The 23,074-nt window shown below is 38.2% G+C and overlaps 1 protein-coding gene across 1 annotated transcript; it reads right to left on the bottom strand.

Annotated features, from left to right (window-relative positions):
• Window positions 1-13,793: 13,793 nt before the first annotated feature.
• On the bottom strand, window positions 13,794-19,736 carry LOC131681178 (uncharacterized protein K02A2.6-like). The gene is made up of 3 exons (XM_058961889.1): window positions 18,709-19,736; window positions 17,635-18,646; window positions 13,794-14,219 (listed from the first exon to the last, which is right to left on the bottom strand). The coding sequence occupies exons 1-3, from the start codon at window positions 19,734-19,736 to the stop codon at window positions 13,794-13,796; spliced, it is 2,466 nt and encodes an 821-aa protein (XP_058817872.1).
• Between the last annotated feature and the right edge of the window lie 3,338 nt (window positions 19,737-23,074).

The following is a 23,074-nucleotide window of genomic DNA, read 5'->3' on the forward strand; positions in this document are numbered from 1 at the left end:
TCATCGTCAAAATCAAAACATTGCATTGGTGCGCAAGACAAAATCTTTTGTAACTTGAGTGTCTTATCTCAGATTGCTTAGAAATTGTATCACTGTATGCAGGCATGTTAGCGCAAGCTGATGAATAGGTTCTCTTCACGGAATTTTGATTCGTTTGGGAAATTTGTACCTTATTATTTTTCAAAACAAATGAAACACGTGGTGCAATAACCAGTCAGCTGATTGCTGAACGATACGCTTGTGTGCGTGCCATCTCATATCGGTATAGTACTTTCTAGCCGCACACAGATGCTGAACGTAACCCGAACATAGCCGAACATAACCGAACCTTTGTTGTGATTTTGACATCGCTTCACCTTAAGCCTTTTGGGAGTCCATAAATCATGTATTTACATTTATGGCTTACTTAAGGGACCACTTCAATGAAAAAATATACTGACAGCGAAAGTATACTAATAACACTGTTGGTTTTGACAAGACACGCGAAGCAAAAAATCTAGGGTTACATTAGAAAATGTCCTTTTGTATTCACCCATATTCATAACCTGTTCAGTGAAAATGAACATTGTGTTCTTACTAGGAAGCAAACTTCATATTTGACATTTGCTCTTATCCAACTTCACATGGAAGTGCTACACATATAGTATGTAGTATTTGCTAGAGACTAAAACTGATTCAGTAGCGAACCTAACTAGTTTCAAAACAATCTTCTTCAAAATAGAACCAAAAATCGGATTACTTATTAATCTGATGTAAACCAGGGATAATTTATATCAGTCAAGCAATTTATTAAAAAATGTTTGTTATAATAGAAAATCGACGTGTTCCAATGTATAGTCCAATGTCGATATATTCCAATGTACATAGTCAAATGAACGACGATTGATACGATTCGGATGCAATATTATTTCAATCATGCATTCATCATCATGTTGAAGCCAAGAACATGCTTCATCTGTTTTACTTTTTATGTTTTGCAATATAAAATGATTTTGACGGTATATTCTAGATCTCCTGTTCTATTCGATTTTATTCCGATATTTTTGTATTATTTTACTAAGCACGCAATGTTAGGTTGTCTAGGGTGATGAGCCCATTTTCGTCATGTTCCTATTATCACCCCCAGAGTTAAAAATAATCGAAGCTCTTTTAGGACGGCTGATAATGAACCTGATGCGACTCGCGGTGAATAGAAAAAATATTCATTCAAATATCTATGCTATTCATTCAGTTGAATATCGTACAATATATTCATTTCACTAATTATCTAGGAAAATGTTTTCAAATGCCGGTAAAGCATATAAAACAACAATCATCATCGCTTACATTGTGCCACGGCCTACTTTGATGCGTTTGATTCGTTGTTGTACAGTCGCTTCGTGTAATAATCGGAGATGAATGAAAATGAATGAAGTTAGAACAGTGTCTGCCATCTTTGTTCAACGCATTGAGTCAAATGGTATAGGGCAATAATAGGGGAACTCGATTCGAGTTTTGTTGCGCTCAAACACGAAAATTTCACTGTTTTCAGCGCATTTGTGTTATTATACCTATTGGTTCTTAACAACGAAGCAAAGCTGTTGATGTCAATTTTTAGGAATTCCTTTGATTGTAGGCCGAGAAATTAATGAATTAAACAACTAAAGGCTGACCAATTTTCGACTCCTTGTTCCGTCTTCAATAATAGTTTCACCATAAACGGTTCGCAACATCTTCCGCTCGAACATGTTGGTCCTTTATCAACTTAGAGATTTGTTGATGCTACAGCTGCGCCCTAAAAGCCTTTTTCCTTACAGTCTCTAGTTTTCTCAATTATCAACTGATTTCTACCAAACCAACTGCAAGGTATAATTGATTACTGATTTATACAAAAAAATGATCCAATTCGAGGGTCATTTCAACCATATTCATGTAAATTCCATAATCTCGCATCAGCATATTTGGCATATAATCCCTCTAGATTCATGTGGTCAGTTGCATCAAAAATCGTGTATAGAAAGCCAAATGAATTTCACTTGGAATCATTTTTTGCAGTTTCAAGAGAATTCTAGATTATGTGGGCAACTCTGAAGAACCTTGCAGAGGACTTTCATTCATTCGATCGAAATCTATGAAAACAGAATGCCCTTTTTTCGCATGGAACACTAAAACCAATATTGCTTTAATTTACATTCCTTGAGCCCTGCCTAGCGAGTAATGATTTCAATACAATGGCTTACTTCCTTATCCCCCAGCAGTCGCACGATTATCTATATGTAGGTGACCACCTGACTTTTTAAAACGATTTTACCTGAATTTCAGAACACTCTGCACTCAGTACACTACGAAACATCCGGAGGGTTGTCTGCACACAAACAATATTTTTTCAGTAGATGCCTCATACATACCTAAGTGATACATTCCGACGTTTCTTCCGCAAACCATACGACCTAGAAGCCTAATCGTACACCACATTAACCATGTTTATAGAATGTTTTCAGTGATTTTTTTCTATGTTCATCGTGACGACCTACGCCAAAAATGTAAAATGTGTACATTGTTCTCCATACTAAACATTTTCTGAGTTTTTCATAAGTGTACTTCATCTAGTTTCTTACGATCGGTTATACCGAAAAGATATAAAAGATACCTATTACTCATGACTGTTGTTTTAGTAATATTTATTACTGTTACAAGTCAATTTCTTCACTTGGATGAAACCGGATTTCGGCTAATTGACCACCAGCAACCCGAAAACTGGTTTGCAGCGTAAACCGGTTTTCATACAGTGAAGAAATTGGCCGTTAGTGCTTGTGTTGTCTACTCGACATTGCGCTTTGATTGAATTTGCAAAATCAACTAAAGAATTTTTTAATACTTCACCACATCGATTTCCTAAAATTGATATAAACCCTTTTCAATTTGCTTGCTAGATATAGGTCTTGACGTCAGTGAAAGTCATGTCATTTTTTATCAACAAACAAGCGAATCTACAGTTAGCTGGCCATGGGATTTGATTTTATGCAAGTTGTTTTCACACTGTAAGAAACGATCGAAAGCGAATGGTCAATTATGCTGGCACGCATACATTAATTTATTTCATAGAAATGAGGTAAATGCTTGCCTACATTGTTTTTATCCGGAATACGATACATTCTCGATGATTTCCCAGTCAAAAAGGGCATGTTGCTGGCTAGCGGGGGGCTATTTGCCAACTCGGATGCGCTAATTGCCCTACAATTTGCCAGCAACATGCTGGCAATTAGGGGGCTATTTTATATGCAACATTTGGGCGATTTGCCGCCGTCATTTTATTGCCGCTCTACCCGCCCTTAAACCGCCCCTAAATCGCCCGGGGAACGCGCCATTTAATCGCCCTTAATTGCCTGATATGAAAATTAAAAATAATAATTATTTTCGGATTCACTATCTACTCATATAAATTTATCGGTACACTAGGTAATCACCACCAGACTATAGGAAGAATCGATGGTGAAATTCGTATTGCACACCAAAACTTACCACAATCTGACTTTCATTTAGAGTCAGAGATCTTGTTCCACTATACTTACACACGATTCCACAATTTTCCACATTCGTTGACTAAATTAAGTGCACTAAACAAACAAAATACAAGCGGGAACGCGCCAATTGCTTAAAAAAAAACAATTTTAAACTTAAGCCAAACATAAACCGCCATGTTTGAAAAGTACAAAAACAACCAAGTCCATTTCAGCCGCCAGAAAATTTGTCTAAGTATTGAAATGGCCTTTAAATCGCATTCGCAAATTGCATTTGTTCCTAGGGGCAATTAGCACAAGCGAGTTGAGTCAAACGTCAAACTTTTTAAATCGCCTGATCATGTTCGTCCGCATGTTTTTTGACAGGGTTATCTTACATACACACTTGGCTATATTGTCATATATGCCATTCGAAAGATTGGGTATTCAATTGTGACCACATTTAGCTCAATATCACATAGTGCCTAAAAATCTTCGCGTACGCCATAGTGTTGCCGAAGTGCATGTAAACAAACATGCGTTTGCCAAAAACTTCCGAACAGGTAATTCCGGTTTCCGTGCTATTTTTTACGGAACGGTAGATTTTAAAAGTTTCTCTACTTACTACGAAGGGATCATGGTATGTAGAGTGTTTTCTATTATGCGGTTATGTAGATAAATTGCCCAAAGAGCTGCAGTGTCAGAGAACGCTATAGTGGATCGATCTGCACTGCACTTAAATTTTTTCAAACAGGAAATCTTCGTAACGGATAAATATTTAGATTTAACGACTATTTTTAAATGTTTGTTACACTTTGTTTTAGGTATTGAGGAAATTTGGACGCAATTTAGATTGTCACAAACGAGGAAAATCTCAAATAATTCAGGTACAGTATTACCACAGTTTATATTGAAGTGATCCGTTAAAGTTTGAAATACTTTGCTGGATTTTGCAGAACTACTCTATTATAAAAATTCTATAAAGTATGCAAAAGTTACTTTGAAACCCATGGAACTTCCATGAAATTTGTCCAATTTTGATGAAGCTTCCAAAACCAAACGAAAAATATACTGGTATACCTGGATAGTGCGTATACCTTATCGAAGTATACCTGTATGTTGCAATGAAATTTAAAAAAAAAATCAAATGCTGCATTTTTGTATGAAAATTGACTGAATACACTAACTCAAAAAATATTAGACGATTTCTGTTTCACCTCCTTCTGCATTTCTAACAAAATTTCGAAAATATCATTGTTCCCTGACTACAGAAAAATATGTTTTCTACCCAACACGAAGAAACTCAAATTCAGCTTTTTGCTGGTGGTTGCGTTTTCAAATGCGCACTCTATTTTGACAAGTCGTCTGTACAGTGTCAACTATGACAACTCGTCCGCTGTGTCAATTTTGACAAGCGATCTCATCAGCCTTGAGTTTCATGGCTATCATGTATCCTGCTTATTTATTGTCTTAATAAACGTTAAACGTCAATTTTGAAATTTGTTAGTTTATTTTCAAACGCCTCTTACGAGGATTTTAATTTCTTCGCGAATTTATTTATAAGTATATTCTCAGCTGTTGGAAAGTGTCGAGAGAATTATGCTTTTAGAACCTCTGCTCTTACCTAAATTCATCACACGTGAAATGGCTAATAATAAAACATGAAACTTGCTTTTAAACCATCCGGAAAAGCATCTTCTAACGATACAGTACCTAAACCTAGACCTAAACAATGTTTGTTCACATCTGATTTTGGATACAAATTTGTAGCAAAATTTAGCACCAAGAATTGACGATTGTCAGCTACAACAGCAGCTGCGTTTACCGAAGAAATCGATTGCAATTCACCTGACTTATTAGTTTCGACTAGATTGAGTATCGCAGATTGGTTTTCCTTAGTATAATAATCGCCCAATTACATTTTAAGACTGATTGATTGCCGTTTTGGTCGACCGATTTTTGTATGCCGATCCGTACCGAAATCAGTTTAGTTTTTCAACTGAAAATCAATATTTTTATTTGACGTTCAATTTTAGTTGAGAGCAGAAGTGAACGCCTACCACGATAAAAAAATTGAATCTAAAGGATGGTTTGTCAAATTTGACAAGACTGATGATTTGTCAAAATTGACATAGGACGGACGACTTGTCAAAGTGGGGTGCGCATTTGGGGACGCAGCCACCAACAAAAAGCTGAATAAGCAGCGTATGCATTTCCTGTAATTGTGTACATACATCGAATGGATATATCAAATATAGACAAAATGTACAGCTGATGAATAGAAATCCATATGAAATAATATGTTTCCACTGACTAAATAAAGTGCTCCGTGTATAATATTCGTTAAACGAGTGGATAACTTTTTACCCAAAATATAGATTCACCGAGTTAAGAGTAACGTTACTGTGTCTGGCTAAACGGCTGCGTACGTTCGCAATGTACGTTACATCCGCTTCAGCATTGCCAACATTTAGGCGATATATCATTGAGAGGCACATTGATCGGCATACATTTAGGGAGCAACATTCCGTTAAACTACAATCTCTCCCAGATGAACTTACCCGGGACGTGTAATATAAAATAAAATTCGCATATAATCGATCCCTTATTGAAATCGGTTATTGTCTTTTGAAATCAGCTCAAATTTTAAATTTTAATTTCTGCTGTCTTGAGTGGGTTAGCCACGCAAAATAATTAATTCGAGGTGCTGCTGTCGTTGCTAATCAGTGATTCAAAATTTGTATAGGGTAAATGAACTCTTATTCATCCCATTAGTCAGAGTGACACATTTTTTATTCGTTTGATACGCTTTTCGCTTAGTTCAAACGCAAATAACTTATAACCCGGATGCTAGTTTTAATCATTAGGTTGCCACTTAGGATCGAAGTAAAGGTCTATGAACTTTGAGATTTAAGCTGACACATACACCTAACAATCAATCACTAAATCTCTTTTGAATCATCTAATTTGAACTATTGAATTAACTCACTAATTTGAACTAATGAATGTACAAAATTTGATCGTTTATTCATGTATTTTATAAATAAATACAAGTTCAAGGGCGGCCTTTTTCTTCTATTATAGAAAACTAAATTTTTTTCAACATGGCAGCTGTTATGTAGCAATATGGGTTAGAATCACAACCTGCTATTAGCCAACAACAACTTTCTTTAAAATCGATTTCTTTACTTTTACAACATAACAGAAACAGCTAAAAACTTCTGCGCTCTCGTAAATTGCAGAATACAGAGAATGCTGGAGAAATGAATAGGTTAGGTCCGCCGGGAAGACATATTTGCAAAAAAGCCATGGCCAACTAATTATCGCCCGCCTACTATCAAATCGCAAACAGAAACTAATGGCGTTTTTGCTTGAACTCGAAACTGAGTCTGGTTCTACATACATTTTGACAGCAGTTGGGGTTACAAACTGACTCAGTTTCGCTTCAAGCAAAAACGGCATTAGTTGTAACTCAGCTGTCAACCCGGAACAGAAATTTTCTAGTATTTTGGTGTTATGTAACGAAACAGCAGAAAATGTACCAAATAAATAAAATTGAGCTTACCCTCCTCCTTCCCCGAAAAATGACTTATCCGCTTCAATACAGTTCTCCTCCACACGGACCTTCAAAACCATAGATAATCACGCCGTTTGCCGGAATGCACGATCATTATTAAATCAATCAAATTTTCACTTCCACCGCATAATTTCCAACACCCCGCGTGAAAGATTGTCGTAGAAAGTGAATTAACCTCCGTGAAAAGCCGGTAATTGCCTTGCCGTAATATACAATAAAAACTAAAAAAAACTGCTTCACGACGGGCGGGAGGGTATGCTCATACCTGCCGCCCATTCTTACCGGAGTTCGATCAATTTGCTGCTCATGTTGTTAAACTTCACCGGTTGCGGTTGACGACTGTCAGGAGAGGATGATAAAGGTTTATTGTGCCCTTTCATGCCAATTATTATCGCGTGCACTTCATCAACACTCCCCCAACTGTCGTAATCGGTGTAAAGCCGTGTCCTCTCTAAGCAGGGCTCACTTGGATCCGCTTGCACACTCTGATAAACGTATTTTCTACAATCGCTTTGTTTGGGCACGCAACAGCCTGCAGCCAACTATGATTGCAATAATGTCGCTGCCTGACAACATCGGCGTATTGTAAACACATGCTTTGTACTGTTTTATTTCACTTACCACATTATGTTCAATCATTTTGCAGACGCAAAAAATGCTGTTTTATTGTAATCCACGGAGACAATCACACATCACGCGATAATTTGCTTTTTGTTTGTCAGACAGTCCGACTGTAATCATATAACATGATTCATTTTTTCACTTTCCTGACAATCAATTTCTATTTAATCGTTATGCAAACGACCTTCTTAGCAGTACGTGGGTCGTGAGGTCAAACGTGAAGCACCGTTAAGCGCCTCCCATCGACTGATTCAGCCTTCATCTTCAATTACTTATGCCATAGATTACACCACAGTCGCGGGCAACGCCGGAGCGAGTAAGACAAGCCCCTTATTTGCAAATCAATGAATGGCCAGGCTCCCAACACCGGTAGCAGATGTGTTCTAATTACGTATTACGGCCAGGAGCAAAACAGAGCGGAAAATATTCGCCAAAGTCATCGCTCCAGATTTTTTTTGTCTAACGCCTGGGGGAACTGGCTGGTCGTTTTGTCCAGTCATGGTCAACAGCTGTAATCATGAACTGGACCACGACGGGTAGCCCATAGATCAATTTGCTGAAAGAATGTTTCCTATAGGTTCAGCGTCACCCATTATTATCCGGCGTGGCTTTCTTCGCGTTTTCAGTCCACCTACATTTTGAGTCGATGCATCGTTGATCCATGGGAGGATGAATTTTGTGAATGTGTTACTATTGTGGTGGATGGTGATGGGAATAGTATTAGTGTTGGCGAAAAATGTTGATTTGAATGATATATCATTGTGCCAGTTATGGATAGTTGAAATCCTTTAATCTTGAAGAAATAAAAGTTATTTGTTTCTTCTCAGTTTAACAAAAAAATCAGGAGTTACACAAGGAAGCAATTGGGGTGCATTAATGTATACGCTGTTTTTTCAAGAATACTGCACAGCTGTGTCCTGTTGGGTGGAAACTGGAGTGCAATTGCGCATTTCGAAAGGAAAAATTTATTGTATTCAAGCTTGTATGAATTAGTCGATTTTAATTGGTTGCATAATGTGGCCCCTGGTTTACACTGGTTACTTGAATCTGTGTTTCGTAGACCCCTCGAACTAAGACTGTCTTCATTTGAAAGAGCTTCTGGGTACTGAATTACTGGAGTCGTATTACAAAATGCCATCTAATAAATCTCTTCTGCCACTCAATTGTTAAATCGAAAAGCATGAACGAAGGGTTCTTGATAACGAGCTAAGCATATTGTTGAATGCAAACCTCGCGTTCGCCCTGCTCTCTCACTACTGAAAACTGCTTCTTAGTTGTGTATTGTTCAGACACGCTATGGCGGATCCCTGCAAGTCATCCCTCGTTTTCTGATCGAAATAGCCAGATTAAATTTGACTGACTGCAACAGTTCACCAGGCTACAATTTAAAAAAAAATCCTTGTTGAAATCGAATCTATAAAAATACGGAAAAATGAGAAGTGATTGTTTTCAAGAGCAGTATGATATGTTGACTTATTTGCAAACTTTGAATGACTTGTCAGAAAAAGACTTTCAATATTTTCACATTTCTACATTATCTTAATTTCTAAATCGTTATTTGAATATATTTTGACGACAAGGCGTAAGCGGTCAGCAACTTTACGAGTTAGGGTAGACGAACCCTTATTCATCTCATTAGTAACGATCGTTGCTTCGTTCTTAACCCCTTCATGCCCATGTTGTTTGTAAACAACAACGTTTTTAAATAGCTATATCTTTTATTTGAGGCAAGATTTATTCACAAAAACAAGTAAGTCTAATAAATATGTCTATAGCCTATCATTTGAGTACTAACAGTTACAAGTATCAGCTCTAGATCTGAAGTTATTGCAATTAGTCTGATTGGATTCTGATGGAACAGTGCTGCCAGGGACAGTTTACGTTGACGACGGAACATGATTTTTTCATAAATCTTCGAAATGGTGCGATATTAGTGAAAACTGATAAAACTTATCAATTTAGACTGTCTTTGGCTACGTTTTCCACGTAATTGGACTATTGTAAATGTTCGAGGGGAATTGTAGTGAGCATTCGAAGGTAAAAATTGAGTAGCTTCTAGCACTGCAAGGGAAGCATCTATCTTTCTGAAAAAAGGCTTTCGTGTTTCTTGATCTCACCGTTTTCAAGGAAAAATAGTTTTGAAGCCCCACATGCACTAGAAAAAAGTTGGGCATGAAAGGGTTAAGAAGCAGACCAATAAAAAATTTGGCTTGGAAATTGTAAAATACTCGCGTTAGAGCGAAGCGAAAAGTCGAGTACAACGCACCCTTATTCGTCCTACCATTTGAGCTAATGTGTTGAATAGAGTTAGCTGACACTGCTCTAACCAATGTGTTCAAATGGGTGGGATGAATAGAGGTGTTAAGATGAATTAGGGTACAGTAACCCTACGTCAATTAATTACAATGCACCGTAACAATAAATAACCGTTTTCGAGCTCAAGCTTACTAAACGGCGAAACCCAATGCTACGTTAGCAATAGAAAGAAACTTGGTCTAAAATCATAATAATACTTCATATAAAAAAAAAATTTTGAATTTTATCTATAAATATTGGGTCGATTGTTACATAAGACTCAAGATATCGCAAAGGTTGAACATTTAAGCGGTTTCTATACTTTTTAAAAGAAAGGCAATGTATGGTGTGCAATAAATACTAGAGCACTCTAGTTAGAGTGTGGCCATGAGGAAGAAGAAGACACATGACGTATCCAAACGAGCATGAAATTTGAAATATTTCTATTGTGTAGGGTGATGTGCCTATTATGGCAGTAGAGCCTATTGTGACCCTATTTCGTACCCCTTGGTTTCAAACCAAGCATATGAGATAATGACACTATCGATTTGGCTAAAACAGGTGAGAAAAAATAAGCTCAAGTTATATTCTTTATTTGTTGTGCACGTATGTATTTAGAACTATCCTCTAAATCCAACTTTTAATTAAAACAAAATCACCTTATTGAAATATCTACTAATCCGCCTCACTCACGTAGTGAACCGAAACTGGATGCAACGGCGCTTAGCAAAATAAACACTTACGAGCCAGCATTTACCGCCTCATATCTCGTTATTCCAGCACAAATATACTAAACATTGCACTGATACATACCTTTATTTTAGCTGGAGAACCTTTTTACGATAATTTCACTTTAAAATCACTCGTCAAACACTAGAATAGGCCTAGTGTTATAATAGGGTAAAACTAAATACGGGGGTTCCTATTATTGGCATGTTTTGCTGATACACTACCACAATCAAAACCAACTTTTTGTATCCATCATACAGAAAAGAATCACCAGTGCGGCCAAACCAAAACATGAACTTGTAAATATAATGTAATGCAATTTCAGGTATAAGTAATCAATTACTTCAAGTTATGCAACTAATTGTTGATTGCAGATATTTTATTTTCATCTGCACATACAATTCGGATTGGGAGAAAGCAATGTGTGATTTGAAACTTGTCATTCCAGTTGCTAACCTTCGAATGGTTTTTCTGCGTGCGCAATTCTGGGCGCTCTTCTACTAACAGCTGATAAGTTTCATTGATGTGCGTGATGTTTACGTTTGTTTTTATCGGCTGAAAAAAGCAGAATGATTCGTTTTACAAATCACACGTTGGCGTCCATAATCTGGATACCTAGTTAGAATCGACGCAAATGGAATATGAGACATTGCGTTTCAACTAGATTGTTTTTCGATGAGGTGGAAATTGGCACACCCATGAGGCGATAATTGGATCGTTGAGGTGGGAATAGATGCACAGAATGGAACATTTATTTTCATTTATGCTGAAAATTAAGGCAATTCTGCTAAATAAGCATTATATAGATGTTTAAGTAACAGTACACTGATGCTTTATTCTGAGAAAGGTTATAGATAATATGGCTTCTTTTAAAATTGTTCAAAAAATAGTGCGACCCTCTCCTTAATGGTGCCAAAATAGGCTCATCACCCTATATGTCAAATTTCATGCTCGTTTAGATACGTCATGTGTCTTCTTCTTCCTAATGGCCACACTCTAACGAGAGTGCTCTAATAAAAACCTGCTTTCAAATGCATTCGGCAACAGTATTATCCGAGATGGCGATCGTGCTTATGAGTGTGCCATTTTCGTACATATTACAAACAGAGGTGGTTTTACGTACTTTGATTCGAAACATACCTATTACCAAATTCAAATTGAATACACTTAGATCTGTTTCGGCTCACCAAATAATGAAATTGTACTAGTCTATTCAACTGCTTCTGAAATAACGAAAACTGACAACCAAGCTGGTAACGCTACCAGATCGAGGCATGCTACGTGTGTTGATTTGATTTTTTCGCCAGATTTTTATCAAACTGTGGTGTCGGGCCGACATGGAATAACATGACAGTTAATGGTTAAATAGCTTTTTATTCTTTTAACGGTTAATATTTTTCCAGCCGTTCTTACTCTGGCGAATTCCTATCACTTTATGTGTTTTTCATGTGCGAGTCAAGAAAACTGTCAAAAGCAGGAGCAAGGTATTAGTGTGTAAGAGGTTTGGCTGCTAATAGTTCCAATATAATATAATGAAAGGTATAACACTTCTCCTTCTCGTAAAAATAAATTCATGGTAATTAAATAAAAACACAATTATAGATTAAGCTTCTGTGGATGTTTGATAATCCTATTTGAGCGCCTGATGGGCATAGTTGAAGGTCTTTCTGGGTATCCTGGTACTGTTCTAGAAGGAGTAGTGATGCCTTGACTGACCTTGACCGGTGTTGTACCACTCGCGTTCTCACTCGCCGGCTCTGCAGCAGGTTCGATTGGAGTGTCTTTACACTGATAAAAATATAACAGTAACATCTATTAATTTTACACATAGATTTTTGTAATTAGCGGCTGCATATGCATACTATTTACTCGCACATAGATCTGATGAGAAAAATATCAATACATACTATTTTGCATTGACATTTTATAACTTCGGCACATAAAACATGAGTCTATAGTGTCACGTACATATAATTTATGTGTAAACTTGTTGAATTCTACAGATTGCACTTAAAATTTATGTTTTGCGCTTGATGAATATACTCTTTTTGCGCATATAATTGCTAAGTGCAGGTAACAAATGGATTGTGCAGTCAGATTATTTTGAGTGTACCAGCCACTGGATTGGCAGCAGTGACTACAGGGTTCGTAGCCATGGATACAGGAACATAATGATTGGTAGTCGGCGTTGGAGATTCGACAACATCTTCACGAAGATTTTCGCCTACTCCGACCATATGGTCGATGTGACGTTCCCAGATACTTCCATCGTCGAGACGAATAATCAGCCCTATTCTGCATTACGACGGATCACAATTTCGAACGAACGTGGTTCGATCGAAGTAGGCTCCCGTTTGGTTTTGCTGTCGTTATTGAGAATACAATTCACATTCGTTCGTAAAAGCGATCCATCGTAATGTAGAATAAGGCTGAATGTATCGTAGCTTTCCAGACTTCTCGACGATTCTTCCAAACTTCCATTTATCGTGAGATAGAAAATACCTAACCCGAACTCGATCACCATCTTTAAACTCTCGTATCACGCAGTTCGGTGTAGCGCGAGCTTCGTTCTTTGGCAATAGAAGGTCCAGTCTCGACCGAATTTGACGGCCAAATACCAGCATAGAAGGAGATTGGCTTGTAGCTGAATGCAGCATCTTGCGGTACGTCAACAATATGTTGGACAACTCTCCTTTCATCATTGATTTCCAGCACTTCAGCGCCTTCAGCTTCTGTTTGAATGTTTACACGTATCGCTCGGCTTGTCCATTCGTAGATGGATGATAGGGGGTTCCCATTTTATGAATTATTCCGTTCATCCGTAGAGAATTTTGAAACGCTTCCGATGTGAACTGCACGCCATGGTCGCTATCCAGAACCGAGGGGATCCCAAATGTGCTGAAGATCTCACGACACATGTTAACTGTACTTTCAGCCGTAATTGACTTGCACACTTTTATCTCAGGCCATTTGCTGTAGGCATCTACGAAAATAAAGAAGTAGGTGTCCATGAAAGGACCAGCAAAGTCCACGTGAACTCTTTGCAATGGTAAGGTCCGAGTTTCCCAGCAGTGCAGTCTTGTTTTCGCAGGTTAGGATCTCACCGATTGGCACTCGGTACAATCTGCAATCATCGTCTCAATGTCTCGGTCCATACCAATCCACCAGCAGTAGCCTCTAGCCAGCGATTTGGTACGCGTAATTCCGAAATGTGTTGAGTGTAACTCCTCTAACACCCGTTTCCGCAATACCTGCGGTACGTAGACTCTGATTCCTATCAGCAAACATCCCTTCTGTAGCGAAAATTCGGTTTGTTCTACACCAAATCGATCCTTGGAGTCAACGACCTGTCCGTACTTGATTCCTTGGACCAGCACACGAACAGTTTGATCTTCTGTAGTTGCCTGCGCCACCTCCACCGTTGTTATCGGCAGCTTCTCAATTTGTTCTCTGGATCGGCCTCCTGCAATGGCATTCGTGACATGGCGTCCGCGTTTGCATGGTTGGTGGACGACTTCCTGAAGCGAATCTCGTAATGAAATGATTGTAAGTAGGTGACGTAGTGCTGCATCCTCAATGCTGACATGACCGGTAATCCTTTATGTTCCCCAAAAATTTTAGAAATGGCTTGCTTGTCGGTGATTAGAATGAATTTCCGACCGTATATATATACTGGAAAAATTTCTTAACACCGAACAATATGGAATACGCTTCTTTGTCCACCTGCATGTATCCTTGTTCAACTGACGTTAGGGTTTGGGACGCGAACTGAATGGGACGTTCCGTGCCGTCCGGGTAGAGATGACTAAGCACAGCTCCCACGCCGTATGGTAATGCATCTGTAGTTAGTACCAGTGGTAACTCGGGTGAATAATGGACTAGGCAGTCCACCATGGGCCACAAATCGATTTTTTTGGTCGAAAATCCAGAACTTATAAACCGTTAGTACTAGACTTTCAGTGTCTTTGGAACAAATCCTCTACAATAAGTAATCTTCATTTTAGAGGAAAAAAAATTAGGGTGGCTCTCTCGATTTTTGAAATAAAAAAATTATCTCCTGAATGAAAAAAGATAGGAGAATATGATCTTCCAAAGAAATGTAGAGAAAACAATTTTGAGTAACTTTACTGAAAACGTCGAAACTCTATCTTTAGCGGTTTTTATTTTACAGCGATTTCCCTTGTTCCGTTTAGGGTGGCTCTTAAAAATTCAGGTTTTTTAATATAACTTCTTTGAAGTTGATTTCTCGTGAATGTCGACTTCTGACAAAAGTTAGATCTTACATATGCGCACATTTCTTCTTCAGAGACCAACTCATTAACTTTTATATAAACAGAGTTATTGACGATTTTATGCTCAAAATTCGACATTTTCTAAGCTAAATAACTCCGAAGGTGGCAAAAAGTGGCAATCAATGTTATGACTATCTGATAGTACTTTAAAAACACTACAAAATAAGGGGTTCATGGTTTGTCTCCTAGCTACTGTTCACGTGAAATGTTTGCTTATAAACTCCCTCTGTTATAGAGAATGTATGCGGTATTCATCTAAGTTCGTACTTAAAATATATATTTATCATACATAGTCGCCGTTCTTATATACACATATCCGGATCTCTGATGCAAATCGGTACACTCGGAAGATGTTATTCTAAACTTGTTTCGTGGAGTGAAATTGTACATAAAACATGTGGTTTTCGGACTACGGTTTATGAAATGAATGTTTGGAGTATTTGCATGGCATACGTTTTATTCGCATGGCAAAAAAGAAATTATTATGAATATATTACAATATATTGAAAGCTCAGGTTTACCGTAAAGGAGCACCGTTTGTTTAGCATTAATGATTTATTTGTCTTTTATTAATTATATTACCTCCTCTGCTTCAGCTCACTGTAATTTAGCCTAATAGTTTCCCAAAACACCATTTTTTGCCTTTGGAAATTAACAAAAAAATCCACGTGAATGTACGTTGGGGGACAAGCTGTTCAACTCTCATTAATAGTATTTTTTATTATTATCCAACGGATAGATTGGCAGTCTCCCCCTTCGAAGTTATTTTCCAAACGCGGCAAAAAAACTTTATCAATGATATCAATATAAATTGCTTATTTTCGGATGTTATTCGAGCTGTCAACTATGGGTACTTTTTTGCTTCTAACAATGAGTACTTCTAATCCATTTCATAATAACTCGATGCAGTTATGCCAATGTATATATTGATGCTTATAATGAATTACTTCAAGCGAGATAACCTACTTATTAAAAACGGCAGTTTAGACTATTTAGGATGGTGCAAATATGCGATAATTCAACAATTTAGACTGCCCTGGAAGATTCAGGGATTCTGTCAAGTGACAGTTTTTATGTTGATTTTAGGCTTTAGGATAGAGATTCTATCAGGATTCTTATACTTTTAACCGAGGGAAATAATGTAAAACTGGTGTTGTACAATTTTTTTAAATTCAGAAAAAAAACTATTTTCAGTATTTTTCATTCTGGGACGATTTTCATTAATGGGTATTTTTTACGCATTTCGTTGTAAGTTTTCCACGAGAAATAATAGGTAAAACGTAACCAGGTTGACGTACAAGCTCTTTACCCATTAAGTGGGTTATTCCACTTTTATTCAAAATGGGCAGTTTTCTACGCATCAGTGTAGAAATTGTTGAAACGCAGAGAAAAAAATTTACCACTGAAAAAAATCAATATATTAGTTTTTTAAACTAATAAGTTGGTCTCCAAAGAAAAAATAGGCATTTATCAGAAATTTTTTTTTGGAAAATTTACTTCAAAAGTATTTTATTGAAACACTATTTTTTTAAAGGTCAGGCCAAACCAAATAATGGAAAATGCCGTAAAATAAAAGCCTCTGACGATAGTTAAGGAATTCAGTAACAAAGTTACTCAAACATGATTATTTTTTAGTTTTCAGTAGGGCTTTATACTTCTATTGTTATTGTTCAGGAGAAATTATTTTCATTCCAAAAATCAAGGAGACCACCCAGTTTTTTACACCGAAATGAAGCGCACTTATTGTGAAAAAATTCTTCTGAAGACACTGAATGTCTAGCACTTACGGGATATAAGAACTGGATTTTCAACAAAATATCGATTTTTGGCCCATGGAACAGAGGTAGTTTATAAGCAAACATTTCACATGAACAGTAGCTAGGAGACAAACCATGTACCCCTTATTTTGTAGTGTTTTTAAAGTACTATCTGATGGTCATTACATTGATTGCCACTTTTTGCCACCTTCGGAGTTATTTAGCTTAGAATATGACGAATTTTGAGCATAAAATCGTCAATAACTCTGTTTATATAAAAGTTAATGAGTTGGTCTCTGAAGAAGAAATGTGCGCATATGTAAGATCTAACTTTTGTCAGAAGTCGACATTCACGAGAAATCAACTTCAAAGAAGTTATATTAAAAAACCTGAATTTTTAAGAGCCACCCTAAACGGAACAAGGGAAATCGCTGTAAAATAAAAACCGCTAAAGATAGAGTTTCGACGTTTTCAGTAAAGTTACTCAAAATTGTTTTCTCTACATTTCTTTGGAAGATCATATTCTCCTATCTTTTTTCATTCAGGAGATATTTTTTTTATTTCAAAAATCGAGAGGGCCACCCTAATTTTGTTTTCCCTAAAATGAAGAGCACTTATTGTAGAGAATTTGTTCCAAAGACACTGAAAGTCTAGTACTAACGGTTTATAAGTTCTGGATTTTCGACCAAAAAAATCGATTTGTGGCCCATGGTGCAGTCCTTAGATTGCATTTGCAACTTAACAGTGCGAAATGACTCCTCACACTGTTTTGTCCACACGAAGGGGACTTCTTTTTTTAGTAAATTGTTGAGAGAATAGAGCACTGTGCTAAGATTCTTAAAAAATCGTCCATGGTAATTTATCAGAGCAACGAACGATCGTACCTCCTCCTTGTTCTTTGGAATTGGTATTCCATTGATGGCTTCAACCTTTGCCCGAATTTTATGAATTCCCTCTTTATTGATCATGTAGCCGCAATACTCAATAACGTCCGCAAAGAATTCGCATGTGGACCTATTCACTCGGATGTTCCATTCACTCAGTCGCTGAAGGACTTCTTCGAGCCGACGTAGATGCGTATCTTGATCACTGCCAGTTATTTTGATATCGTCTAGGAATACACTCACCCCTTCGATGCCTTGTAGTATTGTCTCTATCTGTCGTTGCCATATTGCTGGGGCTGAAGCAATCCCATACATAAGCCGATGTGGTCGGTACAGACCCCGATGTGTATTCAGCGTCAGGATTTCTCGATCCTCCGGAGCGACTTCCATTTGTAAGTAAGCTTGAACCAGGTCGATCTTGTTAAATTTTTGTACACCGACCAGCGAAACGAACATCTCATCTACGGTAGGCAGCGGGTGTCTGTCCACCAAAAGATGTGGATTCACGGTTTGTTTGTAATCCCCGCAAATTCGCACACGACCTTGAGATTTCTTTACCGGAACGATTGGTGTAGCCCAATTACTTTGGTTGACCTTAGTAAGCACACCTTCGGCAACCAGCTTATCCAATTCACTCTCGACCGCACCCCGCATGTTGAACGGGATCTTCCTTGCCTTCATAAACACTGGTCGAGCATCATTCTTCAGCGGTAGGTGAGCTTGTACGTAAGAAATCTTCCCGATTGAATCGTCAAAAACTTTCGGATATTTCATCAACACCTCTTGCAGCGCAGTGGTGTGATCCGGAATAGCGGCAGCAATCACATTTACAAGTACTCTATTCCAATCGATCGAGATTTCCTGCATCCAATCGCGCCCGAGTAGCGGATGCTTTTTCGAAACCACCACATATAAGGGTAACTTAACCTTTAAGTCTTCATATTCAACTCGCGCATCGAAAATTCCCAACACTTCGATGTTAGTATTGCAGTAACTCATCAGCTTGGTTTTACTTTTACGCAATCGAACGTTCGGAAAGAGATCTTCTTTGTCTTTTGCGCTAATGATACTGACCGGCGATCCGGTATCAACTTGAAAAAGAATTTCCTCCCATTCACCCGCAGATTCAACCCGTACTTTGCATAGCTCGATTTAGAGTCTACGATACAAACTTCGCGCACGTTTGTTTCGACATCGTCTGCATTCAAATCGGATTCGTCGACGTAATTTGCCTGACCGGAATTAGATCTTCCCAACGATCGCGAATTAGCGGCACTGGAAGCGGATTCCTTTTTCCGGCATACTCTAGCTAGGTGTCCTTTTAACTTGCAGAATGAGCACACTGTAGTCATGTGCTTGCACGTATTGGCGAAATGTGACTCATCACCACAACGAAAACAAACAGCATCTTTCGAATTTTTACCAACTTTGACAGCAATTTCTGCCTTCTGCACTTTGTTCGCTTTTAACAGTTTTGCATGGTGTATCGCATGAACCTCCTGGTTGGTAGCACTTCCCTCGATTTCAGCAACACCTTTTTGAGACAACTCCATACTGACAGCAACATCCCGCGCGTCTTGCAGCGTAAGATCTCGTCTTTCCAACAACCGGTTCCGAATGTCGTTCCTCTTGATGCCAAACACCAGCTGGTTCCTCAATGCCGTCTCGAGGTAGTTGCCAAAACTGCAGGTAGTAGCGATTCGACGAAGGGCAACTAGATATTCGTCGATTGACTCTTCCGGGGAAATAGCATTCTTGTCGCCCTGTCTGCCACACTTGAAACGAAAATTTTCGCTTATTTCTAATGGTTGGAGGTTGTAGAATCTATCCAGCGTATCGACAATCTGCTGATACGTTTGGTCATCCGGCGAAGCAGGAGCTACTTTGTCACATATGACGTCATAAGAATCCGGGCCCATGTGGTGGAGCAACAGGTTTCTCTTCAAATTTTCCTCATTGATCCCGTAAATGGCAAACGCCGTCTGTAAGCGTTGAACCCACCGTTTCCATCGAAGTTTCTTTTTGTCGAACGGCTCAATAGAAAACGTCGGCGGACAAACAGCTGGATTTACAACCGGACCCACAGCAGCAGGGTTTGACATCGTAGTAGCAACGCTCAGAACTTTCTAGACACAGCCGAACGCAGATTGTTTACCTGCATTGTTTTTCTGCATTTTCCGCAAAACTGAATTGGATGCGTAACCGTCCTTGTCGCCAAAACTGTGGTGTCGGGCCGACATGGAATAAAACGACAGTTAATGGTTAAATAGCTTTTTGTTCTTTTAACGGTTAATATTTTTCCAGCCGTTCTTACTCTGGCGAATTCCTATCACTTTATGTGTTTTTCATGTGCGAGGCAAGGAAACTGTCAAAAGCAGGAGCAATGTATTAGTGTGTAAGAGGTTTGGCTACTAATAGTTTCAATATAATATGATGAAAGGTATAACACAAACCATTACAAAGTTCGGCTGATAACGCCAAATATCGTTTAATTTGGCCTCGTGAAACAGTTATTTTTACACAAAATCGTGAACGACCATCGTTGTTTTCAATTCCGTAGGACCAATAATATCGATACAGTGAAGCTTTTTTACGTTCGATTTTGACATCGAATCAACGGCAACTTCTTCTTTGCATTGCTGACAAAAATTACTGTCTCATCGAAAAACTGTGCAGTACGTGGCGGGTAGATTTTTATATTCTTGGATTATTAAAAGGATGAAGCTGGCATGCGGGAAGTGCAACCTCGCTTTTGAGGAGGCCGAATCGGTTATTTGTGATGGATTTTGCGATGGTTGGCGTGTGTTCCATAAGTAGTGCACAAGTAGTTCTTTGTTTATTTTCAATCTATATGTATCTAAGAATACGCCACAGAAAGGATTTGGTGAAAATCATATTCCTTGGCATGTTTCTGGGAACCGAAAGGTATCCATCTCCGGTCGTTTCTGAAATACTAAGCGCGGCGGACCACGATGGCGCTTGTCTTTGGAAAAACCATTGTTTAAAGAATTCGCCGGTCCATTCTTTACATAAACATATATGTGAGCGTCTGTGAATGGTATCTTGCCTTTTTTGGACAATATTATCGTACGGAAGAAAGAATGCGTTGGACATATTGCGGAGCGTACGGGACCGAGATTACGAAAACTGAGGAAAGAAAACAAAGGTATCTGTGGGAAAGGAAAGGGAAAGTTGAGGGACAAATCAATAGGCCAGCTAACAAAATTTTATGGGCTGGCGATTCGGAGAAACTCAAATTCATTACATTCGAAATGCAATCTGGGCTTCCCTCGAACACTGCTCGTCATCGAACGAAAATCCCCAACACTCAAAGTGCTCACCCGGCGAGGACAGTTGGTGCAAGTGGCGTCAGGCTGAAGTAAAAGGAACTTTAGAAACTTTCGAACATGTCAGGATCTACGAAAGTCTATCATCTAATAATTTATTCGAAAGATACTTATAGGAGCTCACACCCAAAACATCAATGAGTCTCTGAAAAGTGGAATCTGTTCGTTAGCGCCAAAACGCACAAATTTTGGCAGGCTGGCGGTCATTGTTGTGACTTATTTGACAATTAGCATCTTCAACCAAGGATTTTCATCGAACTTACAAGTTATGGAGGTGATGGGAATTACCTTGGTGACTGAAACTGAAAGATTTTGCTACTCGACTCGACAGTGAACGTATAACTTGTTCTGAACACAAAGTGGGTGTCGCGGCAAAACAGGCCCGAATTCAACAGAGAGAGAGCAAAATGTGCAAAACCAAGAACATTTTCGTGATGAGGAAGATGAGCTCTGCGGATACGGTATAGTAGATTATCTAGTAAGATACTACTAACGAGTTATACACCGTACTTTATCTTTAAACGCGTTTTTCCGAAAGTAACGTTTTGAAGCGGTCAAGTGAGACTTTTTATAGAAGTACTGGTCCGATTTCAATAGTTTTTTCTCTAATTGTTCAGAAAACATACTGCTATGTTTCGTCGAGAGGGATTTGCAAAATATCAATTTGTTCCATTTTTATAGCCTTTATTAGGCCAAAAAATAATGTAAATATTGGAAATTTTCACAAATCGTTACATAACTTTTAAAAATTATAAAATAGAAGAAATCCCTCTCGTCTAAACATAGCCAACGTGACTATGATTATAAAAAATATGAGTTTTTTGATTACAGCTTACTCAATTTGCCAAAACTCTACTTAAGCGGGACTCATGCAGTTTCAACATCAATGTCATCAATGAATTTACAAGGTCACGGGAGATTTTTCTTTTCGTCTTCAAATGTAAAATTGAAAAGTCAAAACATGTATCTTCAAAATAAAAAAAAGCTTCAAAATCCATTGAAGTGCTCAATTTTAGGCCTCACGAGTAGAGGACCCCCTTAACTGAACGTATGTACGAACTCAAACATTTTCTGAACGTGTGATAGATGCGTTCACGTTTTGAAAAACGCAATATTCCTCAGCTCAACTAGTTCACTTGTAGCTACACCTGCACTCCCTGAAAAAGATGCGACGATAAAATTGAAATTTCGACGACCAGCATCTATGTGTTGAAGTATTCAGTGAGCAGTTTGATTGAATCCGCAAAAACTAGTTAACCAGCCGAAATCGTTACAAACTTCATCGCCAGAAAAATTGCTCCCCTTTCATCGACGAGAACAGAAGTACCACTACCTGAACATTTGAATCACGATAATAGCTTCAAACTATATTTGTCTATTAGGGACCAACCATAAAAGACGTAGCATTTTGAAGTAGAATACTTCTAACGTTTCAATATGGAGGTCCGTTTCAAAATATCGGCTGTGGCAGTCGCGTCAGATTTTGAACGTTAATAACCTCCATCATACTTAATAGAATGATTTGAGGTTTAAGGCAATTTTATCGAAAATATGTTCCGCAATGTAGTATTAAAATTTGCAGTATGTACAACATGCATTAATACCGAAAATACTGTGTTTTAAAAAATCTTTCAAAAACTGCCAAAAATGGTGAAAATTTTCAGCTCATCTCGGCCAGAGCCGTCAATATGGTGCACCAACCGAACACTTAAATTATGAAAAGTTTAAAATATAGGTCCGCTTCAGATTTGTTTCTATCAACATACGTATTTGGTTGCTTGGCGCGAACGGATGGCTGTACAATACCGAAAAATATTTGTGAGCTGTACACGACTGGTGGATGAATCAGTTTGTGTTGAAACGTGCTACTAGCAGAAGCCATCATTTTTATTTCCGATGGATGTGAGATAATAGCAGAAATGGATTCAGCGACCCAAAATTAGTTAAAAACCCGATTTTTAGCCACATACTCCAATTTTTATAAATTTGTCACAGCTTTATATGAACCGGTGCCACTTTGCAATGACGTAAATACAGCATCCCGTGGTCGCGAGCAAATAGCTGTCCGTTGATAAATTTGAGCCACCAACATT

Source organism: Topomyia yanbarensis, chromosome 2, assembly GCF_030247195.1.
Source record: "Topomyia yanbarensis strain Yona2022 chromosome 2, ASM3024719v1, whole genome shotgun sequence".
NCBI lineage: Eukaryota > Metazoa > Arthropoda > Insecta > Diptera > Culicidae > Topomyia > Topomyia yanbarensis.